The sequence below is a fragment of the Ananas comosus genome, linkage group 19 (assembly GCF_001540865.1).
Source record: "Ananas comosus cultivar F153 linkage group 19, ASM154086v1, whole genome shotgun sequence".
Lineage (NCBI taxonomy): Eukaryota > Viridiplantae > Streptophyta > Magnoliopsida > Poales > Bromeliaceae > Ananas > Ananas comosus.
Genome location: NC_033639.1, coordinates 9,436,959 through 9,464,705, shown reverse-complemented (window position 1 = coordinate 9,464,705; position 27,747 = coordinate 9,436,959). Strand labels below are relative to the sequence as shown.

Sequence of the window (27,747 nt, the reverse complement as noted above, 5' to 3'; positions counted from 1 at the left end):
CTTCCGATAGCATAGTAGCCTCACTCTATATATATATATATATATATAGGAATAATTGCCTATATACCTCTCATACATTTGAAAATATCTAATTTATTCTTCTTTTTTTTTTTCTAAAATACCCCTCATATGTTCCACCGTTATTGCAAAATACCTCTGCAGTTATCTTCTGTTAAGTTAACTTAGGTTAAACGTGAGTTAAATATCTACCACAGTTAAAAAAAAATTAAAATACCAATTTTACCCTTAACTTGAAAGCAAATAAGAAATGTTGATGACGGTAGAGGGGTACATCGGAAAAGACCAAAAGTCAAAATACTTTTGTGCCCCTTGACTTTAAGGGCAAATAAGAAAGTTCGTGATGGTGAAAAAGTATATTTGAAAGGGTAAAATAGTAATTTTACAGAGATAACAGAGTTAATTAACGGATTTTAACTCTATGGGTATATTAGAAATATGTTGGAACGTAGAAAGGGTATCTTCAATATTAGCCTTCTAAGATGGATAAATCGAAAAGTCGGAAACTTTTCAGGAGTATATAAGCAATTGCCCCATATATATATATATATATATATATATATATATATATATATATATATATATGGAAAACTTCAAATACCCCTCTTGTGGTTTCACTTTTTCTCACTTTAGCACCCGGTTTAAAGTGTATAAAGTTAGTACCCTGTGGTTTTAAGTGTATCAAGTTAGTACCCTGTGGTTTTGCCTTGTGGTTTCGCACTTTATCACTTCAGTACCCTGTGGTTTAAAAACCACAGGATACTAACTTGATACAAAAATAAAATCACAGGATACTAACTTGATACAAAAATAAAACCACAAAGTACTAACTTGATACACTTTAAATCACAGAGTACTAAAGTAATAAAGTGAGAAACCACAAAATACTAATTTGATACACTTTAAACCACATGGCACTAAAATGAAAAAATGTGAAACCACGTGGAGTTTTTAAAGTTTTTCCATATATATATGTATATAAAAGTGTTACCATCAATCAGTAGATTCGCGTCAACCACCGCCACTCACGTGGCAGTGGCGCCAGAAGGATCTTTCCCCACGTGTCTGCCCGCACTGTGGGGCGCCGGCGTGCTGAGGAAGTTTTCATCGTAGCATTCACATTACATTAGTTATATTATACTAATATTTTTTTAAAAAAATTATAAAAAAATATATTTTTATAAATTATTATAGAATTAGATCATTTTTAAAAAATATATATGATTGATTGCAACACTCTATATAAGATATTTTATTGACACAATATCCTGGACTTTTTCCATACGAGTGAAAGAGAGAGAAATAAATAGAGCGAGAGCGCGAGACAGCAGGATTAAAAGAAGGAGATGTCATGGGAGAGCCCACACGCCACCACTAACCGCTCCCTATCCCCCATAAGGGGGACCTGTCGAGAAAATTCATGACTTGCACCAGTAGTCGCTTGCAGCGTATCTAATTTACTTTTAATAAATAATATTATAAAATTATAATTTAATAATCAGATTTTGTATATTTTTATAAAAATATTATTAGGTAGATTTTTAAATTAAGTTGTACAAAATTTACATGTACGTCTGGTGGTGCAGTGAGAGTTGTTCTCTTGGACGGTGGAGGATCCGCCTACGACCGCTGGACGCCACGTGTAAAGAGAAGGAAAAGAGTCTAAAATTTGACAGCAAATAAAATTTAAAAAAATTAATTGAGGTGAGATACAGTAATGCGGTGCTCTTGTCGCAAAAAAAAAATAAAAAATAAATAAATATTTTTTTAAAAAAAAAGCCTAACTCAAAGATAAGGGTCTTTAATATGGCGACAACAATTATTGTGGGCCCAGCAGAGACGACGCCGCGGTACTACTACTACTACTGTAATACGTGGACCGAGCAAAATCCACATATTCCGATAAGAGAATAGTATTACTTAGAATGAATTCATTAATTAATTAATTACTAAGCATGATTTATAGAGGTGTTTAAGACCCCAACAAAGTCCACATCTTCCGCTAAGACAAATTATTTTATACTTTTACGTCGAATTAAATAAACGAAAAAAATATTTTTTATACTGAAAATTAATTTTTCGGTCCCCACCCTTAACCCCCTTTAGCGAGCATGAGCGTGTGTGCATTAAAAAAAAAAAAAATCTTTGTAAATAATAATTGAATTAAGGAAAAACTTCAAATACCCCCCTTTGATTTCACTCTTTCTCATTTGAGTACTCTGTGGTTTAAAGTATATTAAATTAGTAACCTGTGGTTTTGCACTTTCTCACTTTAGTACCCTATGGTTTAAAGTGTATTAAGTTAGTACCATGTGGTTTCGCACTTTCTCACTTTAGTACCCTATGGTTTCGCACTTTATCACTTTAATACTCCCGTAGTTTAAAAACCAAAAGGTACTAATTTGATACAAAAATAAAATCACAGAGTACTAACTTAATACACTTTAAACCACAGAGTATTAAAGTGAGAAAATGCGAAACCACAGGATACTAACTTGATACACTTTAAATTACAGAGTACTAAAATAAAAAAGTGCGAAACCACTGGGAGCATTTCTGAAGTTTTTCCTTGAATTAATATAGAATATATATTTGTAACCGCTATTTATTTATTTATTTTTTTTTTATTATTATTAAATGAAAAAGGCCGGGGCGGCGCCCCCCGCCCCGCGACCGTCGCGGTCAAACTCATCGCGCCCTCTCCTCCCCCTCTTCTCTCCTTTATATACACCCTCATCAATCAATTGGTAACAATACATCCCACCCACCACTCTAATCTCTCTCTCTCTCTCTCTCTCTCTCTCTCTCTCCACATCCCAAAAATAAAAATTAAAAAAAACTTAAAAAAAAAAACAAAACAAAATGGGGCACAAGGAGGAGGAGGAGGAGCTGGAGAAGTGTAACTGCAGGGGGGGCGAGGTGATAATGGGGGTGCGATACCGGGGAGTGCGGCAGCGGCCGTGGGGGCGGTACGCGGCGGAGATCCGCGACCCGGCGAAGCGGCGGCGCGTCTGGCTCGGCACCTTCGACACCCCCGAGGCCGCCGCCCGCGCCTACGACGCCGCCGCCCTCCGCTTCCGCGGCCCCAAGGCCAAGACCAACTTCCCCCCTTCCCCTCCCCCTCCCCCTGCTGCCGTCTGCTCCTCCCCCGGATTCACGCTCCTCCTCCGCACCGCGCCGCCCGCATGCCTCCGCCACTCCGACTCCGACTCCAGCTCCAACTCCAACTCCAACTCCTCATCGTCGTCGTCGGCAGCGGCGATAGCGATGTCGAGAGGGTTCCCGTTCGATATCGACCTCAACCTCCCCCCTCCTCCGCCGTCGGAGGCCGCCTGGTAAAAATTATTAAGGATTGTCATGTCAGTCAGCACACAAATTTGGCACCGGCTATATCAGACCAAGAATTAATTTTGTAATTTTACTTGGTTAACTTTAACTGTTTTATTTTTATTTTTGTTGGATTTGAAAGATATAGAATCAAGATGTAAATTTATATATATATATATAGTAATAATAATAATATGATGGACTTGGTTAGTTGTTATTTTCTATTTTTGTTCCTCGCTTTATTATTATGTAGATTTTAATAAAGGGTCTATTAATTAATTAATTAGTTCTGTTTTATTTAGAGTATTAAAAGTGAAAAAAGAAATTTGATTAGTTAATTAAGAATCATTTGATCAGAAAGAGAATTTCTCTGTGGGGCACTACAATTTGAATGGACCCAACTCATTTTATGTTAAATTTAGAACTGGAGCTACAGATCTTGGTAGGATCCAAAAGCTGCATAGTCTGTGGTTGTTGGAGACTTGGGAGTGGTGTTTTGGTGCTTCGATACTTCTTAAAGAAGCACTTATTTTTAATTTCTTTGAGAAATTTATGCAATATAAGGTACATGGCCTTAGATTCATATGGTATTTTAAATTACACACATAAATTAAATTAAAACTAATAATATATTTAAAAATATCATTACATTTAGAAAATACTTGTTTTGCGCAACATTTTTCTTTTTTTTTCCCAACAAGTCCCTACATATAACAACAACTTAGTACATTCTAGAAAAATATATTTTCTAGAGAAAAATAAAAAATTCACTTCATTTTGAAAATAAATTTAGCTATTTATAGAATGAGACAACAAAACCTCAGTCAAAAAATAAAAAAATACTCTAAATCAAATTCCATTCCTTAAAAAATATAAAATTTTATTTTTAAAAATTTGAAAATAAGATGAAAACATACAAATATTGACACTATAAATATAGTAATCTAGTTCTATATACACCGACACATATACTTTAGAAAGATTGAAAAAAAGAAAACTTCAAATACTCTCCTCTAATTTTACACTTTCTTATTTTAGTACTCTATAATTTAAAGTGTATTAAGTTAGTATCATGTGGTTTTATTTTTACATCAAGTTAGTACCCTGTAATTTTATTTTATTTGTTATTATCCATTTCAAAATATTTAATTTAACGAAATATTAAACTATAGGGGTACTAAAGTTAAAAAGTGCGAAACCACATGATATACACTTGAAATTACAGGATACTAAAGTGAGACGGTGAAAAAATGTGAAATTATAGGGTACTAACTTATACAATTTAAATCATAAAGTATTAAAATAAGAAAGTGCGATTTGAAAGTTTTTTTAAAAAAAGTGAAGAAAATGTCACGGCTGTCAGACGGCAGACACGTCATCGCGTGGTATTGTGAGTAGGGCGGCATGTCCTGTCATCGCGGGTCCCACGCCCAGATTTTCCCAGATCTACGCGCTTAGGTCTCGCCGCCTCCCAATTGTTTCACGTATAATTTAAGCACAGTTTAGTTGGGTAATTCATCTGATGATGCTGTTAAATAAAATAAAATTAAAATAAAAATATATAGCAATATGCTTTTATATTATTCGATTGGATCATAACAATAATTTATCGTGATATATGAAATATAATATTACGAACGAAAGTAACACAATCTTAACACCTCTCTTCTTGGACATATCACTTTTGTAGGTAAGTAAATACGTTAAAAAAAAAAAAATCTTATTTTCTTCATCTATTTCAGACTATAAAATTAAAATTAAATTTAGAATAAACTTCAAATATCATCCCTGTAGTTTCGTATTTTTTTCATTTTAATACTCTGTGGCTGAAAATGTATCAAATAGTGTTTCATTTTTATATTTTTTCATCAGCTTTTCTGTTAATATTGGTCAAATTGTATACAAAAAAATATCAGATACCCTACATTAGTTTATCAAATATTTATTTTAGTATCTTTTAGTTTTAACTTTGTCGCTAATTTAATAAAAATATTAGTAGAATTGATAATAAAAAAATAAAAAAAAATCACATTGCACTAAATTAATATACTTTAAATCATATGATACTAAAGTAAAAAAAACTAAAACAACAGGAATGATATTTAAAATTTTTTCTAAAATTTATTAATTTAAATAGTATTCATTTATTTTTTAAATGACAAAAATATTATCTTTCTCATTTCGAAGCCCATAAAATCTTACTATTTTAACCGATGGAGCACGCATCAGATATCTCCTTGGCATATTCTCGTACGGAGCGAAAGGAACACGTGTGCGTTCACGTATGACATAAAAAAAAAAAAGAAAGAAAAAAGAAAAAGGAACGTAACGTTGTCATCGCCCGAGTCTTAATTATTATTTTTTATTATTATTATTAAAAAAATGGGCTGCTTGGGCCCCACCGTGACGGCGCCGTTGCTTTGCCGTGTCGTGAGGGTACACTCTGTGTTGGCTGTGCCACCACAAACAGCGTTCACCATTCCACGGAGCGACACCTCGCAGTTGCCGAACGACGCCACGCGGCCTACGCGCGTGATCCAATCAAAAACTTTAGCATCAAATTCGTCGTCAACGTCAACAATCAACGTCAACAATATATAATGACAATATTATATAAATTTATAATAGTACGCCTAATATATTGTCTTTATATTATCGATAATTTTTAATATAAGTGATAAAAAGGTTTACTAATTGGTACTCGAGGTTTCAAGTTTTTTAAAAAATTTTGTAACATCTTAGTTCACTAACATATTCACGAGTTTGTTGTTAAAACACAAAAAAAAAAAAGAAAAAAAGGAGAGAGATGAGTATTGTTAATGCTCCGCTACAATATTCCTCTTATATATTGTTAGTACGTTAACGCACACAATGTAAATAGTTTGGATCAATTTATTCCACAAATTTTTATTTTTTTTTAACAATTGAGTTATTATTATCAAATAAATTAAAAATTTTGTCAGATTCGTTGGTGATTCCGCTGAATATTATATAGTATCAATCACTTTTTAGTAGATAAAATTGAAATACTTTACAACTAATAGTTTGTTTATGCGTTCTTTTCCATAGTTTCCGAACCAAAAAATAAAAATAAAAATAAAAAAAAAAATAAAAGTCCACAATTAGATTGGTCCGTATTAAAGCCCAACAAAGCCCAGCCCAAAACTAAAAAAGAAAAAGCAATTTCTAAAGGCGCAATCACGTCAGTCCACGTGTATGTCGGAAACATTTATGTGCAAAACAGAAAAAAGCGCAACACCCGGACAAAAACATTGCGTAGAAGGTCCGAAAGGATGTGATATTTATTTTAGACATTTTATCACACTTCATATTTACAAAATATTGTATAAGATATCATGTAAACTTAATAATCGATGATGAAGAAAGAATGGCGATCAGCCTGAGAGAAAATAGGTGTTCAAAATTTATAATTTTCAAATTAGATTTTAAATTTCGCGCATATAGTAATAACATATTGAAAATGTGGTGCCTTAGATATACTATAATTAATATCTCCAAAGCATATAATACAACTGTCACTTACTGTGTTGTGGTGCTAAAAAAAAGTATAACTAACTGTTTTCACCTTTAACCGAAAATATAAAATGGTAGCAATCTTAATTGATTCCATGCTTAAGACTAAAGTAGAGCAAAGTGACAACACAAGATGTCCCTCACTTTCCTCACCATTTGGAGCAAGCTCTTCATGGTTCTTACATTTCTTGTTCTTCTCTTTGCTCATGGTGGTAATTCCTCTCTCTCTCTCTCTCTCTCTCTCTCTCTCTCTCTCTCTCTCTCTCTCTCTCGTGTGCGCATTCTGGCCAGTAAGTAGAAATTTTCTGCTCAGCAAAAACTACAACAATTTTTTCCAAAAGTAAATACGCGTGAATATATAGTTGATGCCCAAAATATTTTTACTGATTTTAACAGTAGTTGAGATGATACCGACTAATGTATTTTGTGGTAACTGTGTCGATTATTGTTCAACAAATTGTTTATCAATGACCGAAGAATATGAACTTTCTACTTATGATCGTCACGAATTGAATTATAATCAAATTGCTTTGGGTCGATTACCAATCTCAATAATTGGAGATTACACAATTCAAACAGTTATGAATTCGACTCAAATAAAAATAGACAAAGATAAACCCTTTGATTCAAGAACAATTACTGATTACTAAGATTTTGTTTTGATATAAAGGATCCAAGCTTAACACACCGGCTAAAAAATTTATTATAGTTTCAATAGTGAATGAAAAAATTTAGACTAATCCATCTTTCTGTGTATCTCTCTTTATATAATCAGTATGTAAAAATTTCTTAGCTGTTGATGATATTATATTAATAAAAGAAATGCATATGAATATACCAAATATTTCTTTTTCTATGAGAAAGGTTGACATGATGATCCTCTCTCTTGATTTTATTTTTTATTTGTTTATGATATTTTTATTATTGTAGGGAAAGCAACCTACATATGCCAAGGGAAGTGCGAGGACATTCCTGGGGATTGCAACAATTACTGCTTGAAATTTTACCCCAAAGGAGGAGAATGTGTTGCACCACTGTACCAGTACTGTTGCTGCAAAATATAAGTGTCCATGATCCATTATCTTCCACCTTTTGGTGGTTGAATATGTAATGGTGAATAATTTTCCTACTATATATAGTATGATCAAATTATTTGATCGTATAAATACTTAAATATCATATATATTCTTTTTTTTTTTTAATTAGATTGTTGGCCTTATTATTTCAGAAATAAATGTCTATCACATAAGGTTTAAATTTAAGCTTATAAAAAATTCGAACGTCCCTCCTCACTGGGATAACTACACATGGGGACCTTAAATTCCTAACCTGAAGATGGGGACAACAAAAAAAAATTTATGAAACAATGTCAAATTTATCTTAATCCAATTTTATTTTCAGTTTAATTTACAATTTCAATTGTACCGATTAATTTAATTAGACAATGCGCATACAGGTCTTGATTCTAGTTAGCCCATTCGTATGTATATATTGGATTAAACAAGGATGAGAGATCGGTGTTTTTATATTTTATATTCAAACCTGATCTCTTGCCTTTCTCCTCCTCTCCTCCTCCACCGCACTCTACCTCGCGGCCGCCATGTCCTCCCTCGCCGGCCGCCTCACCGCGCCCTTCCCGGTGAGTCTCTCCTTCGCAACCTCCCATGCCTCCTCCGTCGCCCTCCTCCGCCACCATCTCTACCGCGCCCTTTATCGTCTCCGTCATCCTCTCTCTTCTTGTGCTTTCCTTGGTCTTACAATCATCTCAAAAGAATATTATAAAATTTTTAGAGACGTAATAATTAGTTAAATATATGTTAAAAAAGTCGTTACTTTTGTAATTTTTTAATAGTACTATTCAAACAACACGTTAAATGAAAGAAAAAGGATGAATAAGTAACAAACCTGGAAAAAATTTCGTGCATTTGAGTAGCAAAGGCGATTAAATTTTGAGGGCGAGGATCGAATGAGGAGAATGATTGGACGGCGAAGAACAGTGCCACGTCTTCTTCCAAACGTGTCACCCACCGGTTTTGCAGTTTAATTTATTTTGCTCTTCAAAATTTTCAAATAAAAAGAATAGAGAAATATATATCTATTATTATATACTAAAGTTGCGTGGGGTATTTTTTTATTGACATGTGTCCGGCTCAACTACTCGGTATATTTGGTGCCGTTGATTGTAGACATATGTATAATTTATAGAAAAATCTTAGGTGCATCTGGTCTATTTTTATCTATTCTTTTTTCAGAGTTTAGAGAATAACACGTATTCCAACGCCCCTTCCTCCCTCTCCCTACCTATATATATATATAGGCTATGGCTACTATACTATTATGAGTATTGGAGCGTTCGTACTCATAAGTTGTTTTCAATGATGGAGCTTCGGAATCGACGATCCACTCCGTTAAATATGATCTAGAGTATTTGAAACTTCTATAAAATAAAATTCATAAATTTTCGTAAATTTTCGAAATCATAATAAAGTCCATCAAGTGGGCATAAAATGAACGGTCAAAATCGAACGACGTCTTAAAAAAGGATGATCGGATCCTTCAATTCAAGATCGGAGTTATTGATCTTTATCTATGTAGTGAATAGAATTTTCTATCAAAAATTCAACAAATTTCGATTCTTTTACACCGTTAAACTAGCAAGTATCCCATAACGGCCGTTAAAAATTGTCAAATTTGGGACCTCTTGATCGTAAAGTAAATGATGTCGAAAAATTATAAAATTTAATTTCTAGAAGTTTTAAATGCTGTAAATAACGTTTAACGGTGTGGATCGTTGATACGGAAAGCTCTATCATCGAAAACAACTTATGATCTACGAGGCGGATCGCACTATAATAGTAATAGTAGTCGACCTAGTATATTATATATATATATATATACTATAATTATATATATATATATATTATATAATATATGAAGTCGGAACTCTATACGTTTATGATATTGCTCCCTTATAATCATAAGTTTTGGCCCTAGATTTATTTCATTGATCTATTCACTCCGTTAGAATCATACTATTCAAACAACTACCACTCAACCCTAGGGAAGACACTATGTATTTAATGTGGAGACACCATCATCTCTAGACACATCCGCCATCAATCAACGGTGTTTAAAATTTGATGAGTATAAGGGGGTTATCTCTTAAGAGTATATAGATCCCGGCACATATATATATATATTAGAGAGAGAGAGAGCAGACGGAAGGAGATCCAGGAGAGAGGAGAGGAGTTGAGCAAGAATAGCATTCAAAGCACCATGGAGTGGTGCTTGTTGAGTTTTTTAACCATTGATGGGAGAGGAATGTAAAGGTTGTGATGATGTGGTAGGTAGTGTAGGTGGTACTAGTGATGTGTTTTGATCCAAGGGCTATAGTAATCAAGGAATAGATCCAATGACGAAAAACTAATAGCATCATCGATTGGTATACTTTTAAAAAGTATTCTAGCTCAATTTTATTATATATATTATATACTACTATATATCATATATATATATTATATAGTATAATATAATTTTAAAATTTTATATTATAAAATTTTCAATTTTGAATATTAAAATTTTAATTTATTTTCAAATTACCAACTTCAAAAGTTAAAATTTTATTAATAATGAAGGCCATAAGAAAAGCGCACGGACACGTGCGGAAGTAGTGGCACGTGAGTGCTGATGCACGCCGACACGTGGGAACTGCAGTGACTCGGCACGCACCTCTCTTGCAGCGGGGAAATAGTTACCTGCGCCGAGTGTATACGTACACTTTATACACCGTTCTTTATATTTGATGAGTAATATTTAAAAATCAAATTCTCGTCTGAGGCTATATATAAAATATTATGCATATTGAAAAGCTATTACTTAGGCATCGAAGCTGCCTAAAAAAATTAAATGTAGAGAAAAGGCTATCTGTTTGATTTGTAAAAAAAAAAATTGAATACAAAATGTATAATTTTTAATAAATATAGGCCAAATATCAATTTGATTTTAAATTTTGATTTTGATTTTGATTCCTCTATTATGGAGATTCAGGCTTTATTTAGTGTTTGTGGGCAATTTGTGTTGCGTACAATAGAAAAGTAGTTACTATTCTAAAAAATATCATATTTTATATATTGCAATGAGTTGCAAAGATATAATTTTTGAGTTCCAATAAGAAAATAGAGAATTATGTTTTTATATTTTTCATGCCAACTTTTTTTTTTTTTAACTAATAGAAACTCTAAATATCAAACGGGTCCGTAATAATGCGATGTAGGGATGCAATTGGATCTGGATTGATAGAGCTTTATGTGATCCGTCTGAATGACACGATAAATAAGGGTCAAATATAAGTTAACAAAAAAAACACCACTCATATGAGCCCTCTTCTTTTTCTTAATACGTCCTGATTTATCAAAAATCAATGAAAAATCTGGTGATATCCAATCCTGTTCTGAATGGAGTGGTAAGCGGAGGCAACAAATAAGATAAATATCAACTCCAGATCCATCTCGATCTGCCCAGAAAATAGGGCGTGAGATCAGAAACCCCTCGCACCCATGGATCCGCCCCGTTTGCATCACTGGTGCGGTGTATGTGTAGTAGTTATACACCCGGTGGATGCAATATTAAATCCATTCCATGCAAGCCCCAAACTAAGCAATGTCCTGTGCCCAGAAGCCCAACCCACTACGAATTCGGGCGCGAAGCAGTAGAAGCTTTTCGGGTCCGGCCTATAGAGCCCACAAAACTATCTAAAATGGGCCGGGTAAAAACCCGACCCGGCCCATTAAAGGCATGGCCGATGCCCACCCCTGGAAACGCCACGTCATTCAACTACGCCGCGAGGAAACACGCGTGGTTGCGAACCTGCGTGGAGTTTCCGAGCCGTTACGTTCGTACATTATCCACTCTCGCCTCCTCTCCCTCCTCTCCCGCTCTCTCTCTCTCTATCTCTCGCGCCCTCTCCATCATGGAGAGCTAAAACCCTAGTTCGCCTTGTCCTTCTCCCTCATCTTCAAACCCTAATTTCTCGATTCCTTTTGATGCGATTAAGGTCGCGGCTGCGTCCTACTCCCTCGACGAGGAATTTGCCGTGGATTGCGTGCTAGGGCAATGCGAAGACCCTAATCATAGGGCACGGAAAGATTGAAAAATGTGGCGTCTTTTTCAGGTAATTAATGAGCACTCTAATGGTTACCTTCGGCAGGATGAGCAGTTGTAACAGCAGGGAGAGATTTCGGAGGAAATCTCATGCCCACCACATGTCTGTGTTTATTTCCCAACGAAATCGGATTGGCGGTTTGGTGTCTTTCGCGAAGAGGAGGAAGAAGAGGCATTTAAAGAAGCGGGCTTGGTGGGAGAGATTGTTCTCCGATGAGGACTATGAGGGTCAGGTCGAGTGGAGCGCCGAGGATGTGCTTGGCGGTGATGCGGGGGAAAGTCGGGAAGAAGGGATTACGGAGAATGAGGAGTTCGAAGCATGGAGAAGGAAGGCGGAGGCGATTATAGAGCTGCGGGAAGCGCAGGAGGATGCGAGGAGTGAAGATGGTCGGGCGTGGGAGGATTGGATTGGGGCCCGGGATCCAGATTGGGGCGAAGGGGGTGAACCTTCAAATGAGGTGTTTGATGATCCAAGTAAGATAATGTGGGAGAAGGGTTTAGTTAAATCCATCAAGGATACGATTGACGGGAATGATGACGAGTTGTTGTTCGAGGATAGGGTTTTCAAGTATGCTTCGACAAGCTCGGTATGTTAAGGTCACAAGCTCGGTATGCTTTTTGCTTTTTTGGTTGCTTGGCTTATAGTTTAAGAGAATGCTTCAGTGCTGAGTTCTGTAGTATGTGCTCAAATGGGTGCAAATTCTAATGTTGCATTGCTCCATTCGCTCTTAAGCTCTTTGTTGAGTTTCATTCTGGCCATTGATTTTTAAATTGAATGATTTGATGCTCACGAATTTGCATGGTGAATCATAGCATTCTCTTACTTCATAAGGCTTTTTGTGCATTGAGGATCTTCAGAGTGATCTCAACATATGCACCAAAAATGTTAAGATTGAACCATATGGCCAATTTTGGGCTGGTATTAATTTCTGATGTATACTCTTTTCCAGGCAAAATTTATCGCTTTGCTGGTCTTGATTCCATGGGCTCTAGACTTTGTGGTTCATGACTATGTTCTCATGCCTTTTTTAGATAGGTAATCCTTTGATGTCTATCGGTATGAGATGTATATTTTTTTATGCTATCATTTTGCAATATACCTCCTGTGCTTTTCTGGATGTTTAGAGCTTTCAATATCTTCAGAGAACAATAAGCTGTAGGAAAGAAAAAGGAAAAAAAAAAAAATCTGTAGGACTCTCAAATATTTGATGTGGTCCTTTGTGATAATTCTATTTAGCGTTAAGCTACCTAATTATTGGCTGCTGTCTATTACTCTATTATAAATTTTTATTTCGTTGCAATCATACTGACAAACATCAAATGAATGCTAAGGTGCAGTTCATGTGAAAACTGAAAAGCGAATATTTCTCTATATTGTTATGAAATAATGGATGACACCTGGGCAGTATCCATTGCTGAAAGTACCAAGAGATCAACAATCTAAAATAGATGAGAGTTAGATCGTAAACTATGTTATTTTATTCTTTTAATATTCACTAAGATATTTTAAGTAAAAACTGTACAGAATCCTTCTTATAATCACTAAAGGATGTGTAAGGACAGCAGTGCGTTGAATTATACTCTAATGGAAAAGCACCTATATGCAATTAGGAGTTCTTTTTCTATTTAATTTATTTTTCTGTTATCTTTATATATGTTGCATTTGATCATGGCGCATTTAGTGCATTGACAGTGCATATATCTAAACAAAACCTCCTGATTGATCGTTTCAAGGAGTTCATAATGTTAAATAGGTATGTGAAGCTCGTGCCCCTTGCTGCTGAGATGCTTGATGTTAGAAGACAACAAAAACTTGAGATGATAAAGGCTCTAAAAGTTGAAAGCGCAAGATACCGCTTTGAAGCAGAGATTGGTAAAGCTCCTCCTCTTTCTGATGAAGAAGTCTGGTTAGAGTTGCGGGACAAAGCGTAAGATTTCTGATGCCTTTTTTCCTAAAATTAACTGGCAAAAGTGGTTGGTAAAAATGTTGGGAGGCCACCTCAATATAAGGCCATTGGAGTTTATCACTCAACTTTTCCAATAGAACCACTATACTTCTACTTGTCTTGATTTGAGCTATTTTTGACGACTTGATTTGGAATTACGTTAAGGGCATGTTTGGTTCACCTACTTTAGACTATGGAATCGGAATGTGATTCGTCAATTCCGATAGATGTTGTTTGTTTTATAGGAATCAAATTTCGATTCCTATTCCACTCTGGAATGGGGATGGTCAAATTCATATATGGCCCAATCTGACTTTGAACCCCGGATTGACTCATTCCAAAGTAAAATACCCAAAATCCTCTCTCATAAACACCTCCCTCCTCTTCTTTCATCTCTCTTAATCAAAACCCTCTCTCAAAATCGTAGAGTCTCATTCCGATTTCCGTTCCAATAATGAACCAAATATTTTTGGATGATTCGTCATTCCATTTCCAATTCCAAGGCAATCACTATTCCAATCATGAACCAAACATGCCTAAAATCGACAACTCCATTTGCTATGGGCCGTTATTTGTTAATAGCACCTGTAGTTCTTTCGGGTTAATCATTTATTGTTATGGAATACCAGTTAGTTTGATGAAATCCTGAATCCAACTGAGTAACATAAATTAAAACAATAACAGCTGAGTGAGATATCCATCAAAAAGGAAAATGGCCCGTCTATTTCAAAATAACCTATAAAGGGGTCTCTGTACATTGTTATCAAAACGCTATTATTAATAGTTACCTATTTTATATGTTTTCATACATGTTTGTTAGATATGGGTTGGTATAATAAATTTCATGCCCTCTTTGCTGCTATCATTTTTCTTTTGAATTTAAGTTGATATGTCATGCCTAATTAGATTTACCTCTCTAGATCGTTCTTAACCTTGTGCTCTGTTCTACCTCTTTATCAGGATAGAGTTGAGAGATGAATGGAGATTGGAGAACCGAAAAGCATTTGCAAATATCTGGTCCGATATGGTGTATGGCATTGCACTGTTTATTCTTATTTATTTCAATCAGAGCAAGGTAAGACTTCCATCTAATACTTGCCAACCTTCTTTTTTCTTTTTGTTTTTTGTTTACAGTTACTCTTGTTTCCCCCAGAATTTGCATGTTAAAAATTCCTTTTTGGTAATATAGCAGAGTAAGATACTGTTAGCAATTGGACTATTACTATCCTCTCAACAATTATCTAATGTATTAATACCAAAGAAAAATATGCTGATAATTGATCATCAGATAATAGGAAACTGTAATTTGGTCAACATTTATGCTTTTGCACCTGATTTCTGAACTTAGTAAAGATTGTATCGTCTCTACATTGTATAAGCTTTATAGTATATAGTGAAAAACGCTTCGTAGTCCTTGCAATTAATGTTATATTTGAATCCTCAGCCAGCTCATTTATTCTTTTGCTTTCTTTTCTATTTTCAGGTTGCTTTGCTCAAGTTTACAGGGTATAAGCTATTAAATAATATTTCAGACACCGGAAAGGCATTTCTTATCATTCTAATTACGGACATTTTTTTGGGGTATGTTATCTGAATCTTTGCAGGCATCATCTAAGATTTCCTGTTATAAATGGCAATTGGAAGATAATATCTGATTAGAGAAATATACAGATTATCCGACCACATGCAAAGCAGCACTGAAGAAATATAAGGGGAATTTTTATAAGCTCGAGGATATGTATATGCGAATATAATTCTTCGAAGGGTGTAAATGAAAATTCAGATATTGCAGTATATTGTAAAGAATTTTGTAGCGGTTACTATGCAAATATATTATTTTCTTTATGATAATCTCTATTATTTGACTCTGGAAATGCAGGTACCATTCTGAGTCGGGTTGGCAGGTGTTGATAGAAATTATCCTTGAGAGATATGGGCTTGAGGTTGATCAAGCTGCGATTACCGTTTTTATCTGCTCAGTTCCAGTGGTTATTGATGCTTGTGTGAAGTTTTGGGTAAGTGCTGTTTCAGGTGTATGATACTTTCTTTACTGAAACTTAGCATGATTAAACTGAACATGCATTTCGACCAGACCAGTTTACTACCCATTCGTTCAGTTAAAAGTACGATACTTAATGAGTAACTTTTGACATTGTTTACATAGTGGTTTGTCTAGATATGAGTATATGGGCTAATAGCTGTTCAATATTAACATCCTATATTTTAGTCCCTGTTTTTCCTTTGAAGTCTTAAAAGTAACCACTTCATGTAAAACTGTTGAATCTTAGGATTGTCTCCAAATACTCCATCAGAGAAACCCACAATGTTGCATACTAGTTAATGCCTTTTTAGATTATCTATGCTAACTATTTTGTCTTCTTTTTGCAGTTATTCAAGTTCCTTCCAAGGTTGTCTCCAAACGTGGCAAATATTTTTCGGGAAATGAAGCGTCACTAATATGTGTTTTTTTGGCATATGTTCCTTTCACCTGGAGAATCACTGGATGGAGATCGTGCTACATGTATGTTTATCTTCCTTATATGCTATCTTTTACAAGCTAAAGAGTGAGAGCCTTGGATATCCAATTCGTATCGAACTAAATTAGAAACAAGCTGTTGCCTTCATTTATCCTTTGGCAGGTACTCTAATACGTATGTTCCTATTGTCTCATTTTTCATTTTTTCTCTTATATGTCAAAGAGAAATATTTTGTAATTTCGCGGCAGATAGAGTTCATCCGAGCATGCCCAGTATATTAATAAATTGTAATTCCATTCGATTCTATGTATCAGGATGAAGAATGTACTGACCAGAGTCAATATTTGTCATTTGCATGCATCAAGATGGAGCTAAACGATTTCTCTGGTCCAAGTTCTATCACCTGCAATCACTCTTATGACTTCCCACTGTTCTCCTAGATTATGTCATGTTATGACCTTTTTGTTGTCATTTTGGCAAATTCTATGAGTTCTAAGAATCTCTAGTAGAAAGGTTGAATAGAGAGGATGTTTTTTTCCTCGTCTCATTGAAATATAGATCTGACTATGTTGACAGATTGGTTTTGGGTTTTTACAGATCATCTGAAGAAAGCATATATGCTCAGTTTTTCATGTTCTCCTTTTTCAGTTACCTAGTGCAAGTTTTTATTCTGTCTTTTGCATCATTGTTATTCTCTTGGTTCTATCTGCATGTCCTACGCTAATTCTTGCTTCTGTGTTAGTTGAGATTCTTACCTTGGCCTAAATCTACTTCCACACTGCAACATAATTATTGCGTCTTCACCATGTCACACTCCTAAATGCATTCGTATTCTTAAAAATAAGCACTGTATCACTGAGACATGCAAATATAATCCCAATCCTGATGCTTATATTAGTTCACTGTACATACAGAAACTAAACAATATTTTGGTATTGCAGGTGTACCCTACTCACCATCTTTATAGGGGGGCTCATAAAGAGATATCACTTAACTGAACTTTCCATAATTCCCATAATAAGGATTTGTTAATGGCCCCATTAGGCCAAATGATGAGGAATTAGGCATGCATGAGCATTAATACAAACACAATGGCCTTTTTTTTAGCCAAAGACATTCTCTTGGTACTTGATGCTCATCATAGTCTCCACATACAGTGGTAATCATGTTAGGGACTTAAATTAAAGGCTCTCCCGTCCTTTGTGTGTTAGGATTAGGTTCTTCTAAAAGTGGAGACATAACTAATGTCATTAGTCTTGCTTTTTTGCTTTTTTACACCTGCACAAGCCTTTTTTTTTTTAAAGGCAAAAGCAAATGAGGTTATCGGCTAAGTGTCGTCGCCGAGGTGCCCTAATTGCTCTCATATGACATGGGGCGCCTACTTTTTAACTTCTTCCTGTAGTTTGAAGGTTCTTTAAGATATTCTTGGTTAAGCTACACCATACAAATGTTCTCATGAACTGTTTGTACTTGTGAATTTTTATCTATGTTGCACATGATGCTAGCTCCCCCTGTAGCCTTTATGCCTCACTAATATTTATTACCATTGTAGCTTGTGGAGTTGTTTTCTAATTTCTATGCCATTAGGTAATGATCTAGGGTCATATGCTAAGATGTTGTGGCTTATTTTAAACCCACATCTTACAAGGGCTTGGCTTGATGTTGAAATAAGTTATTCAGTGATAATATTTGTGGTATCGACTTTTTACCATAATTGTAAGTTGAGATTTTGACCTTAACCCTCACAAGCCAACTTTGCTTAATTATACAGGGAGAAAAAGGATTGGGATGTTGTATATATTATGCTGATGTAGATATTTTTCAAAAAACTGGGCTACAGGACTATTAATAGTATGGAGGTTATCGTTTTATGAAATTATTTTTGATGATGTGATATCTGAATCGACAATCCTATGATAGTGGAAGTATTTAGAATTCTTTTTTTTTTTTTTTCATCATCATTTGATTCAAAATTAATAATTTTAATAGCCAATGTGATGTATTGGTAATTTTGATGGTACGATACAATCTAAATCCAGTGAATTTTGACAGAATTTTTTTATTTTACTATTTAGAGCAAGACGAATACTCTGATCTGAAATTTAAATATTTTATCATTATTTTTTAGGGTATTTTTATTTTGTTTATTTTGAGTCTATTCATTCTATAGATAAATAATGTCGAAAAATTAGAAAATTTGATTTTTAAATATTTTTAATAGTGAAGATCAAGTTTAGCGGAACTAATCGCCGAGTTGGATGTTCCATCATCGAAAATAATATTATAGCACGAAGGGCTTCATACTTTTAATAGTATAGCAGCGGGATTCTTCAACCAAGTAATATATCCTTGTTTCAATAAACTAAAAATATATGTTGAAGGAAATATTCAAAATGCATCCAAATAAGCCCCAAGGGTCAATTGCATATAGGTCCCCATAAATATAGTAAATTACAGATATATCTTTATAAAGTTCAACTTTTATAAGTTATTCCTGTAAAAGTTCTAATGTTTTCATATATATATCCCAGCCGTTAGAATCCGTGAGAAAAGTTTAGTTAATCATAGGTTAAATACTTTATCCGGATTAATTTTTGATATTTTTACCCCTCTTATGTTATACTGTTATAACTTTTGGAGGGACGTATTTGTGATGGCAAAATTGAAAATATAAACAGTTTTCTAACGATTCTCTAACGGTAACAAACCAAAGGGACATATCTGAAAACGTTAGGACTTTTGTAGGGATAATTTATTAAAAGTTGAACTTTATAGGGATATATTTATAATTCACTATGTTTGCGGGGACCTGTATGCAATTAACCCTAATATATATTAGCATATCTTTTTATTCTGTGAGTGACATGGTGTATTACCTTTGCATAAGAATCAATCATGCACTTCTAGTTACCCAACTCCTTTTATATTATTATAACCAATAATTTTCTCACCATTTCAAATCCAAGGCTCTGTAGCCTCACTATTCCTCCATCATTGTTCCACTGATCACTATGCTTCCATATATGCATTTATTTTCAGGTTGTGGGGCATCAAAGTAGCATCATGAGGCTTCATAAAGGAAATTAAATAATTCTATGATATTTCACACCACAGTAAGAGCTCAAAGCTAACTTAAACTTAAGCTCATGTAGATCATATCATATATATATATATATATATATAAAATATTATCATATATATAAACCCTGTCTCTATCACACTATCTTTTTCTTTCTCCTTTTTTTCTTTCCTAGTGTACTTCCATTTTCTCCTTGGCTTCAATCATTCATGATAGTGGTTGGGTCTCTACCCAGACCTATAAACACGCAAGTGGGATCGAATTGGTTTTAATTAATTTATGTAAATAGTCACTTTCAATTTTGGTTTGATTAATTTATGTAAATGGTCAGGTGTAGGTTAGCACCTTCTTGAAGAAATGATCTTGCCTTTTTTTCTTTTATGTAAGGGGGCGTTCGGTTTCTCATAAAAGCGTGAAAAATTATTTTCCAAGAATTAAGATTCTTTTTTATGAAAAATGTATCTTTACATAGTTTTTATTTTTTTTGAAAATTTTGAGAATAATTAACTTCTCTAGGAATTAAACGAACGGAAAATATTTTTTTTTCAGCCAGAAGATTATTTTTTTGGTATTATTTAGGCGAAACAAAACGCCCTTTAAGAGTCTCGTTGGTTCTGCTTCAATTTCTACTTCAGGTTGATAATCCGAAAATTCTGGAGCTTTTGTAACAGGAAGGTAACAAAAATAATATTTGGATAATCTGAAACAGAAGCTTATATCTGAACCATATCTTACCAGTAAGAGGAGTTATCCTAATATTCTATACTCTGCTTCTCGTAATTATATTTTTTTAAATAATATTTTATTAAACAACACTACACTATACGTATTTAGCAACATATACAAGCACAGCCCAAAACCCCAACTTATTTCTAATTATCTCCGACCTAAATTCTAAATCCAACCTTAACCACAAAGTTACCATGGTGATCCAATTGCTGGAAGGTGTTTTACCGTTCAGTCTATATATGTACTGATCCGAGATAGGGAAGTACGAGATTTTCTTTCGCCGAAGGTTTGGGAGTTGAAAATACCATCTAAAGTTAGAATTTTTATTTGGTTAGTACTTAAGAAATGCCTATCTACGTTTGACAACTTACTCAAAAGAGGCCGATCCGAGAATCAACAGTATGTGATGTGCGGCAACGATGTTGAGATTATTGATCATCTGCTTGTTGGATGCGTAATCAGCAGATTTTTAATATTCAACATCATCCCAAAACCTGGGATGGAGGTCAGGGGTGTCTAGGAGCTTCTGGTTGGGGACCGTCCCTGATGGGCAACAGTGAGGGATCTAATCACGATCGCAACATGTTGGTAAATGATCTGGCGGGAAAGAAATGACATAATTTTTAGGAATCAATCATTTGACCCTTTTTTGACAATTAAACGAATCCGGAAAGTGAGCCAGAAATGAGCTGAGTCTTGCAGCTCTTAGTGACTTAGTCTTGAGTGAGGAGTAGAATTAGCAAATTCTCTACGATTTTTTTCTCTTTACTTTCATTTGTATTTTTGGAGGTTATATTGCCTCAACCTCTGTAGTTAAATTTATTTTTTAAATGAAGGAAGCAGGTAGCGTACTACTCTTTTTCCAAAAAAAAAATAAAAAAATCTGGATAAAAATTTCAGATCCCATTTGGTTCACTCACCCTTATGATCAGATTCTGACCCAATTATTAATAAAAACTTAATATTATTAAAGTAATTTTTATTATTGTCACAGTAAAAGTATTCAAATCATAGTTAGGTTTACTACCAAGTACTTGGGCAATATCAATTTTCATTATTAGCTCCTGTTTGTAACTCCACCTTTGGTGGAGGAAATGATTGAGAGAGAACACATCTCAAACACTTTAGTGGCTTTGTATCCTTTTTGGTTCAAAGCTAAAATATACGCCGTTAACTTACACTTTACGTGCTCTGTAATGAAGAGTTAAAAAAAAATTTAAAAAAATTTTAAAAAATATAAAAAAAAAGATTCATATCTTGCCACCCCCCACTCTCCTTTTTGGGTCAAAGATTCTTGTGTCTCTCTTGTGGTGTTAGTTGTGTTTTTTTTTTTTTTTTATTAATGTGTTAAATTAAATGAGTAGGAAACGCCTAGGCTCGAGGAATTTATAATTAAAATAAAAAAAAATGGATCCTTGGGGTCTGGGGAGTAGGAGGTAAGTAAAAGGCCCTTTTCGTGTAATGGTGAAGTTAAAAAAAAAAAAAAATGATAATGGGTCGGATTCGGATCTAAGTAGGGTAAGCCATTAACTGTTACAATTAATGCTTGTTTGAACTAAAAGGGACTATTTAGTTCTTCCTATGTTAATTTGCAATTTGTAAAAGCAAGCTATTGAGCCAAATAAATAAATAAATAAATAACCCATGACGTGTAGATAATTGGAGAAAAAATAAAAAATAACGATAAAAAAAGAGAAAATGGCGATAAAAGAAGCGATGATGAGGGATGGGAGTCATCTTACTGATGAACGAAAGTAACAGCTAAAGGAAGAGAAATAAGAATAGTTCAGCCTAATATAGAAGTGTGATTCGGCTCGGTACAAAAAAAAAAAGAAAAAGAAAAAGAAAATCCGGTTCGGTTCAAGAAAAGAAAGAAGAAAACTTCAGCCAGTTCGGGGTGGAGCTCACACTCGATAGTGATCGATTCGGTTCAAATAAAAAAGAGAAAAATTCGGGTCAAAGATAAAAACATGTGGAGCAGGTGGGTCGGTTCGGTCCAATGCAATAAGTTGACTTGATTTGGTTCAAGCAGAGAAAGAGAGAAACCGGATTTGGTTCAAATAAAGAAAGAGAAAAATATGTGAAAAAACTTGAGAAGGTTCGGAGGAACGCCCATGCTCAATAACGATCGATTCAGTTTAAGCAAAGAAAGAGAAAGAATTTGAACCGGTTCTAGATGGAGCCCACACTGAACAATAAAGAGAATGTTATCATGTGATAAATTTAGAAGAAATAATGTATAGGTATAGATATATATATATATATAGATAAGCAAATGACTATAATGGATGGAGAGTTGGGAATGCATGTTTTTTGGCTCGGGTTCTCCGTTAGGATTTGACCTTCTCAGAGCACGTATATTTGACCACTTGAAACAGGTCGAACTTGGATGATTTGGATTCCATCGTCGCTTCTTTGAAGTTGAAATGCCCTAAAAATTCGAAATCTCGGCCTAATCTTACAAAATAGCTGAAATTCCTGGAAGAGAAATTGTCGGAATTTTTTTTTTTTTTTTTAAGAGAGATAGGTAGCACGCTACCCGCTTCGTTTATTTCATTTAGAAATAAACTTAGCTGGAAATGTGAATCAACTGTCGAAATTATTACTGTAGAAACTACTACTACTAAACCTATTGAAACTATTACTATAGGAAACTGCCGAAACTAAACCTATCGAAACTATTACTTGAATACAAAAGCTACTACTACTCCTAAATTGCTTGAGAATTGTTAGATATATAATTATTTTTGTTGAAGGGGAGTTCCTTTCTCTAATTAGAATCCGACTCTTCTGATAAGTCGGAATCTCATTTGATTTTTTTTTTTTTTTTTTTTTTTGGTCAAAAGAGCCAACAGGCTAATTTGTTAAAAGCAAAAACCGATTACACTTTGTGCAAAAAGACTCTACCTGCAAAGTCTTCAAAAAGTATCCTAACAAAGTCTATGGGAAGGTCACTTGTAGGATCAAAAGCCAGTTTACTTCTTGAATTAAGTGCATGACTTGCTAAATAATCAGCGGCCCTATTGGCTTCACGATATATTTTAACAAAAATGCACTGCTGCAAATGCTTCGCCAGAGATGTTAAAAACTCCGTGACTGCTGCAAATGCTAAATCTCATTTGAAATTTGAATCCTAGAAATTTTGATCGTATCCTAAAAACTCCGTGATGATTATTTCTTGCCAAATACTAAACTGCTAAGACAATCCGACGACCAAAATTTTGCGTCAACAAGAGTCTAAAAATTCTGTTTAGTTTGCAGTACAAATACGGCAATTGAACCTAAAGATGAAGGCGGAGACTAGGTAGCCGTCCAAAATTGCATGTAGTTGAAAATACAACTGTCAAATAGAATACCTCGATTTACATCCATTTATCTGTTTAAAAAATCGCTTCTCTAGGGTAATCGCACCGTCCCACTTACAAACTTATAAAATTCGCCAATGCACCTTCGTATTTCAATCAAAAAGACTATACGGTTTTAACATGCACTTGTTTCTGTAAAATATAAGCTCGAAATCTCTTTCGTCTGGTGATAAAGTTATCAACACACTGCTCAAAATAGTGGTGCATCGCACCGTAAATTATAGGCCACTTGTTTTTTTCAGAAGTGAACTGCTTTTCTAGCACAAGTTCAATAAGATATAATACAAGATCATGCTCCAGAGAGTCGTACTTGTGGGTCGTGTTAGGTCATATCTAGGTTGGATTTAGTGGAAACTGTACGACCCTTTTGGTGCACTCGAGCTCAACAAGATCCATCAGAGCAGGTCAAAGAGAAACAGGGCGGAGTTTGTCTACAACTCCGTGTACAAAATTTTTTGAGCACACGACTAATCTCATAGCTCATCTGTGATAGGGGTTTATCTGTACAAGTCAATCTAAATAGTGCATGTCAAGATGCTGCTGATGAGCTGCAGAATTATATGTATTAAGACAGACAAGTAAACATGATAGGCAGATAGTGCATCTTAATTGTTTCACACTTTCAGTATAGTTGAAATAATTTTTTTTTTTAGAAAAAAATAGCATACTATTTGATTCGTTCATTTATTTAGAAATAAGCTCAATCGAAAATGTGAATAAGAAGATTTGGCGGTTAATTAAATGTTATGTTATGACATTTTATAACACTTATTTATCGAAAAGTTATGATTTCTCAGTACTTGTGAACAATACCTGATCCTTTTTTTTTTTTTTCACTATTTACTTTTGGGAGAACATAATGCATGCCCATGCAAATCTCAATAAGATCTGAGTTGCCACTGAGGATGGTCAAAAAAGCTCAGGAAAAGGTGGGGTGGAAAAAAAAAAAAAAGGAAAGAAAGAAAAAGAATGAATGTGAGAATGAGAAAGGAGGTAACACTGCAAAGTATCTTGGAAAAAATAAAAAAAAAAAATCTTTAATTAGTTTGTTTATAGAATGATTTTGATATGTACCTAACTAATAAATTACTATTATAAGAACATATTTTTATATCTAGGAACAAAATATTCAATTTTATACTATACAACTTGGATTTCGTTTCAATTTTAAACCATAAGAAATGTTTTACAGTATCTGAGATTTAAGAGCGTGCGAATTAATAAAATAGTTACTAAGTTAGCTGTTAATTATTAATAAAGAATAATAAGAAAATTAATTCAACAGATTAAACACTAAATGAATTAACATTATAAAAAGTTTTGGGCCATTTCAAAATGGCTTTATGGTTGAGTGGATCACCATTCTCTTTTTTTTTTTTTTTTTTTTTTTTTTTTTTTGAAACAAAACGTTTGTGACTGTGATCTAATACCATAATTGTTTAAGTCCCATCTCATAATTGTTATACTTTTATATTCTTACCACTTCTTTGTCATATTTTTATGGTAGTGAGACCTACCCCTATAATGATTTTTTTTTTCCCCTTAATTGTGTATTTCACTTTTAAAAAATAGGACAACTGGGCAACCGACAATTTTGATCAAATCCACGCAAGTTTTGTTTCATATTAAAATAAATAAAAAGATCAAGTGATGTGTGGGTGATCTTCAATCAATGTTAAGCTTTCACATGTCAACAAAAGGGTAATGATCTTAAGTTAGTGTTTTATTTTATTAGTGAAAGGATCTTGAAAACATCCAACAAAAAAAAAAAAACAATGCAATGTATAAATCTATAATATATGTAGAGCAGTGCTAGTGCGCTATTATACTCTTATTTGTATAGACCTTTTCGTACTCATAAGTTGTTTTCGATGATGAAGCTTCTGAATTAACGATCAATTATGTTAATTATGATATTGAGTGTTTGAAACTTCTAAAAAAAAAAAATGTAATTTTTCAAAATCATAATAAGATCTATCAAACATGCATAAAATAAATAGTCAAAATTGAAAGATGCCCTAAAAATGAATAATCGAATCCTTCAATGTAAGATCAGAGTTATTGATCTTTATATAGATGCTGAATAAAATTTTGTATTAAAAATTCAACCAATTTCGATTCTTTTACACTATTAAATTAGTAAGTATCACATGTCAGCCGTTAAAAATGATTAATTTTAAAATCTTTTGATTGTAAGGCAAATAATATCGAAAAATTATAATATTTAATTTCTAAAAATTTTAAATATTCTAAATCATATTTAATAATATGAATCACCGATTCAAAAACTCTATCATCGAAAATGACTTATAAGTGTGAAAGTGATCATACTCGTAAAGGCCGGACTCAATATATGTATAAATTGTACATCCTAAATTATTCATAGCCTAGTTTTACTCATTTGTCTCATAATTTTTTTTATTACTAATTTTTTTAAAAAAATTAAATTTTTAAATGATGGAGAATAAAATTTACGCTCTATAATAAAATTTACAGATAGCATTGTCGAGAAAGAGAGAGAGAGAGAGAGAGAGAGAGAGAGAGAGACCCTTTTATAAATAAATGAGCAAAAAAGTTCAATGGATAGTGACGCAAATAGAGCAATAATTAGATGAATAGAAACATTTAGTTTGGTCTAATTTGATGTATGAGTTATGACTGATTAACCATCCATTAGGTCTCAATAATTTAATTTATATTTTAAATAAAATTATCATCGCAGATAAAATAATAAGAATTGAAATATAAAATGCGATTGGTAGTCGTTACACTGCCTTGCGTAGAATGTATATATGTAAGTATTTACCCACATATATGATAAAAAGGTCAATGAATCTAATAAATAGGTGAATATTAAGGTTTATATGAGTAATAAATTATAAGAAGAGAGAGAAGTACAAGTCAAGCTTAAGAACATAATATGTTTACTTACATTATTAAACTCATTTTAATATAGCTTTGTTTTGTTCAGTCTATGATTGTTGATCAAAATTTTAAATTTATAATTTAAGGTATCATAATTGGTAAGAATTACTAAAATTGGATTTTTTTTTTTTTCCTGTTATGCATGGGAGTGGTAATTCCATCTATGGGGTGTGGTATATAATCATACTAGTATAATCAACAATCAACAATTTTTTTTTTTTTTTTTTGTTTTGAGTAATACTACTTGTACACCTATAATTTGGATGTAAATGGCATATCGTAAGCTTTGAAGGATTTAAATTTACTTAATTACTAGTCTCATCAATTTTTTATTTTTTTTTAAATTTTTAAATGCTAAAAATAGAATGTAAGATACGCTTCCTGTACTAGAACTTACGATATTTTTGGGTGAGGGAAGAGAGAGAGGAAGTTAAAGTATATAAAAAAAAGGGGCTTAATTACACTTTTGGTCCTCAATTTTTGAGCGCCTGACATTTTAGTTCTCAAACTTTAATATATTATAATTTTTTAGTTGAATTTTATAATTTGTTGCATTCAGATCCTACAATCTTATTTAATTGACCAAATATTATTGTGTCGCTAATACGAAAGTGATGCAACATGTTAATTACTATCGCATCATCAATTACAATACTGTTATATTATTTTTACATCAGTAATATATCAATATTTAACCAACTAAATTCGACCATAAAACTTCACTGTAATAATTTAAAAAATCAACTTATAAACTATAATAAATTAAAATTTAATGATCAAATTGTCACACGATGACTCATAATTTGAGGACCAAAAGCACAATATAGCCAAAAAAAAAAAGAAAAGAAAAAAAAAAGAAAAAGGAAGAAGATAGAGAGATTCATGGGTATGTGGGTGGTGAATGACTCAGTGAGTGGAACCCTAGAAAGAGATTGGTGCGGGGATATTCCGTATCTCACGCTCTCCTCTCCTCTACGAGAAAACTATATATGTATAATAACAGTCGCACCACATCAGTTATATTGAACTAATTTAGTATTTTTTTAAAAAATATATAATAATTTGTTTTATAAATTTATAATGTGACGAGTAAATTTAATTGATCGAGCTAAAAAAAAATTAATTAGTGTATGTGAGTGACACATTCTAAATTTTTTTAAATATTATTATTTTCTCTTTTTTTATCC

General features: G+C 33.4%; 2 protein-coding genes across 6 annotated transcripts; both read left to right on the top strand.

The window, feature by feature from the left end:
* On the top strand, positions 2,688-3,569 carry LOC109725095 (ethylene-responsive transcription factor 11-like). The gene has a single exon (XM_020254165.1). It carries the CDS (start codon positions 2,881-2,883, stop codon positions 3,355-3,357), a length of 477 nt encoding a protein of 158 aa, XP_020109754.1. The 5' UTR covers positions 2,688-2,880; the 3' UTR covers positions 3,358-3,569.
* LOC109724962 (chloroplast envelope membrane protein) lies at positions 11,739-17,101 on the top strand. 5 transcript variants are annotated; one of them, XR_002220129.1, is made up of 8 exons: positions 11,742-12,626; positions 12,990-13,075; positions 13,794-13,967; positions 14,946-15,060; positions 15,469-15,566; positions 15,865-16,000; positions 16,374-16,506; positions 16,777-17,101. XR_002220129.1 is itself a non-coding variant. In XM_020253966.1 (7 exons), exons 1-7 carry the CDS (start codon positions 12,057-12,059, stop codon positions 16,440-16,442), a joined length of 1,248 nt encoding a protein of 415 aa, XP_020109555.1. In that variant the 5' UTR covers positions 11,742-12,056; the 3' UTR covers positions 16,443-16,775. The 5 variants fall into 5 exon arrangements, 1 of the variants encoding a protein (XP_020109555.1); XR_002220127.1 differs by having other exon boundaries at positions 16,374-16,624; XR_002220128.1 differs by having other exon boundaries at positions 16,374-16,636.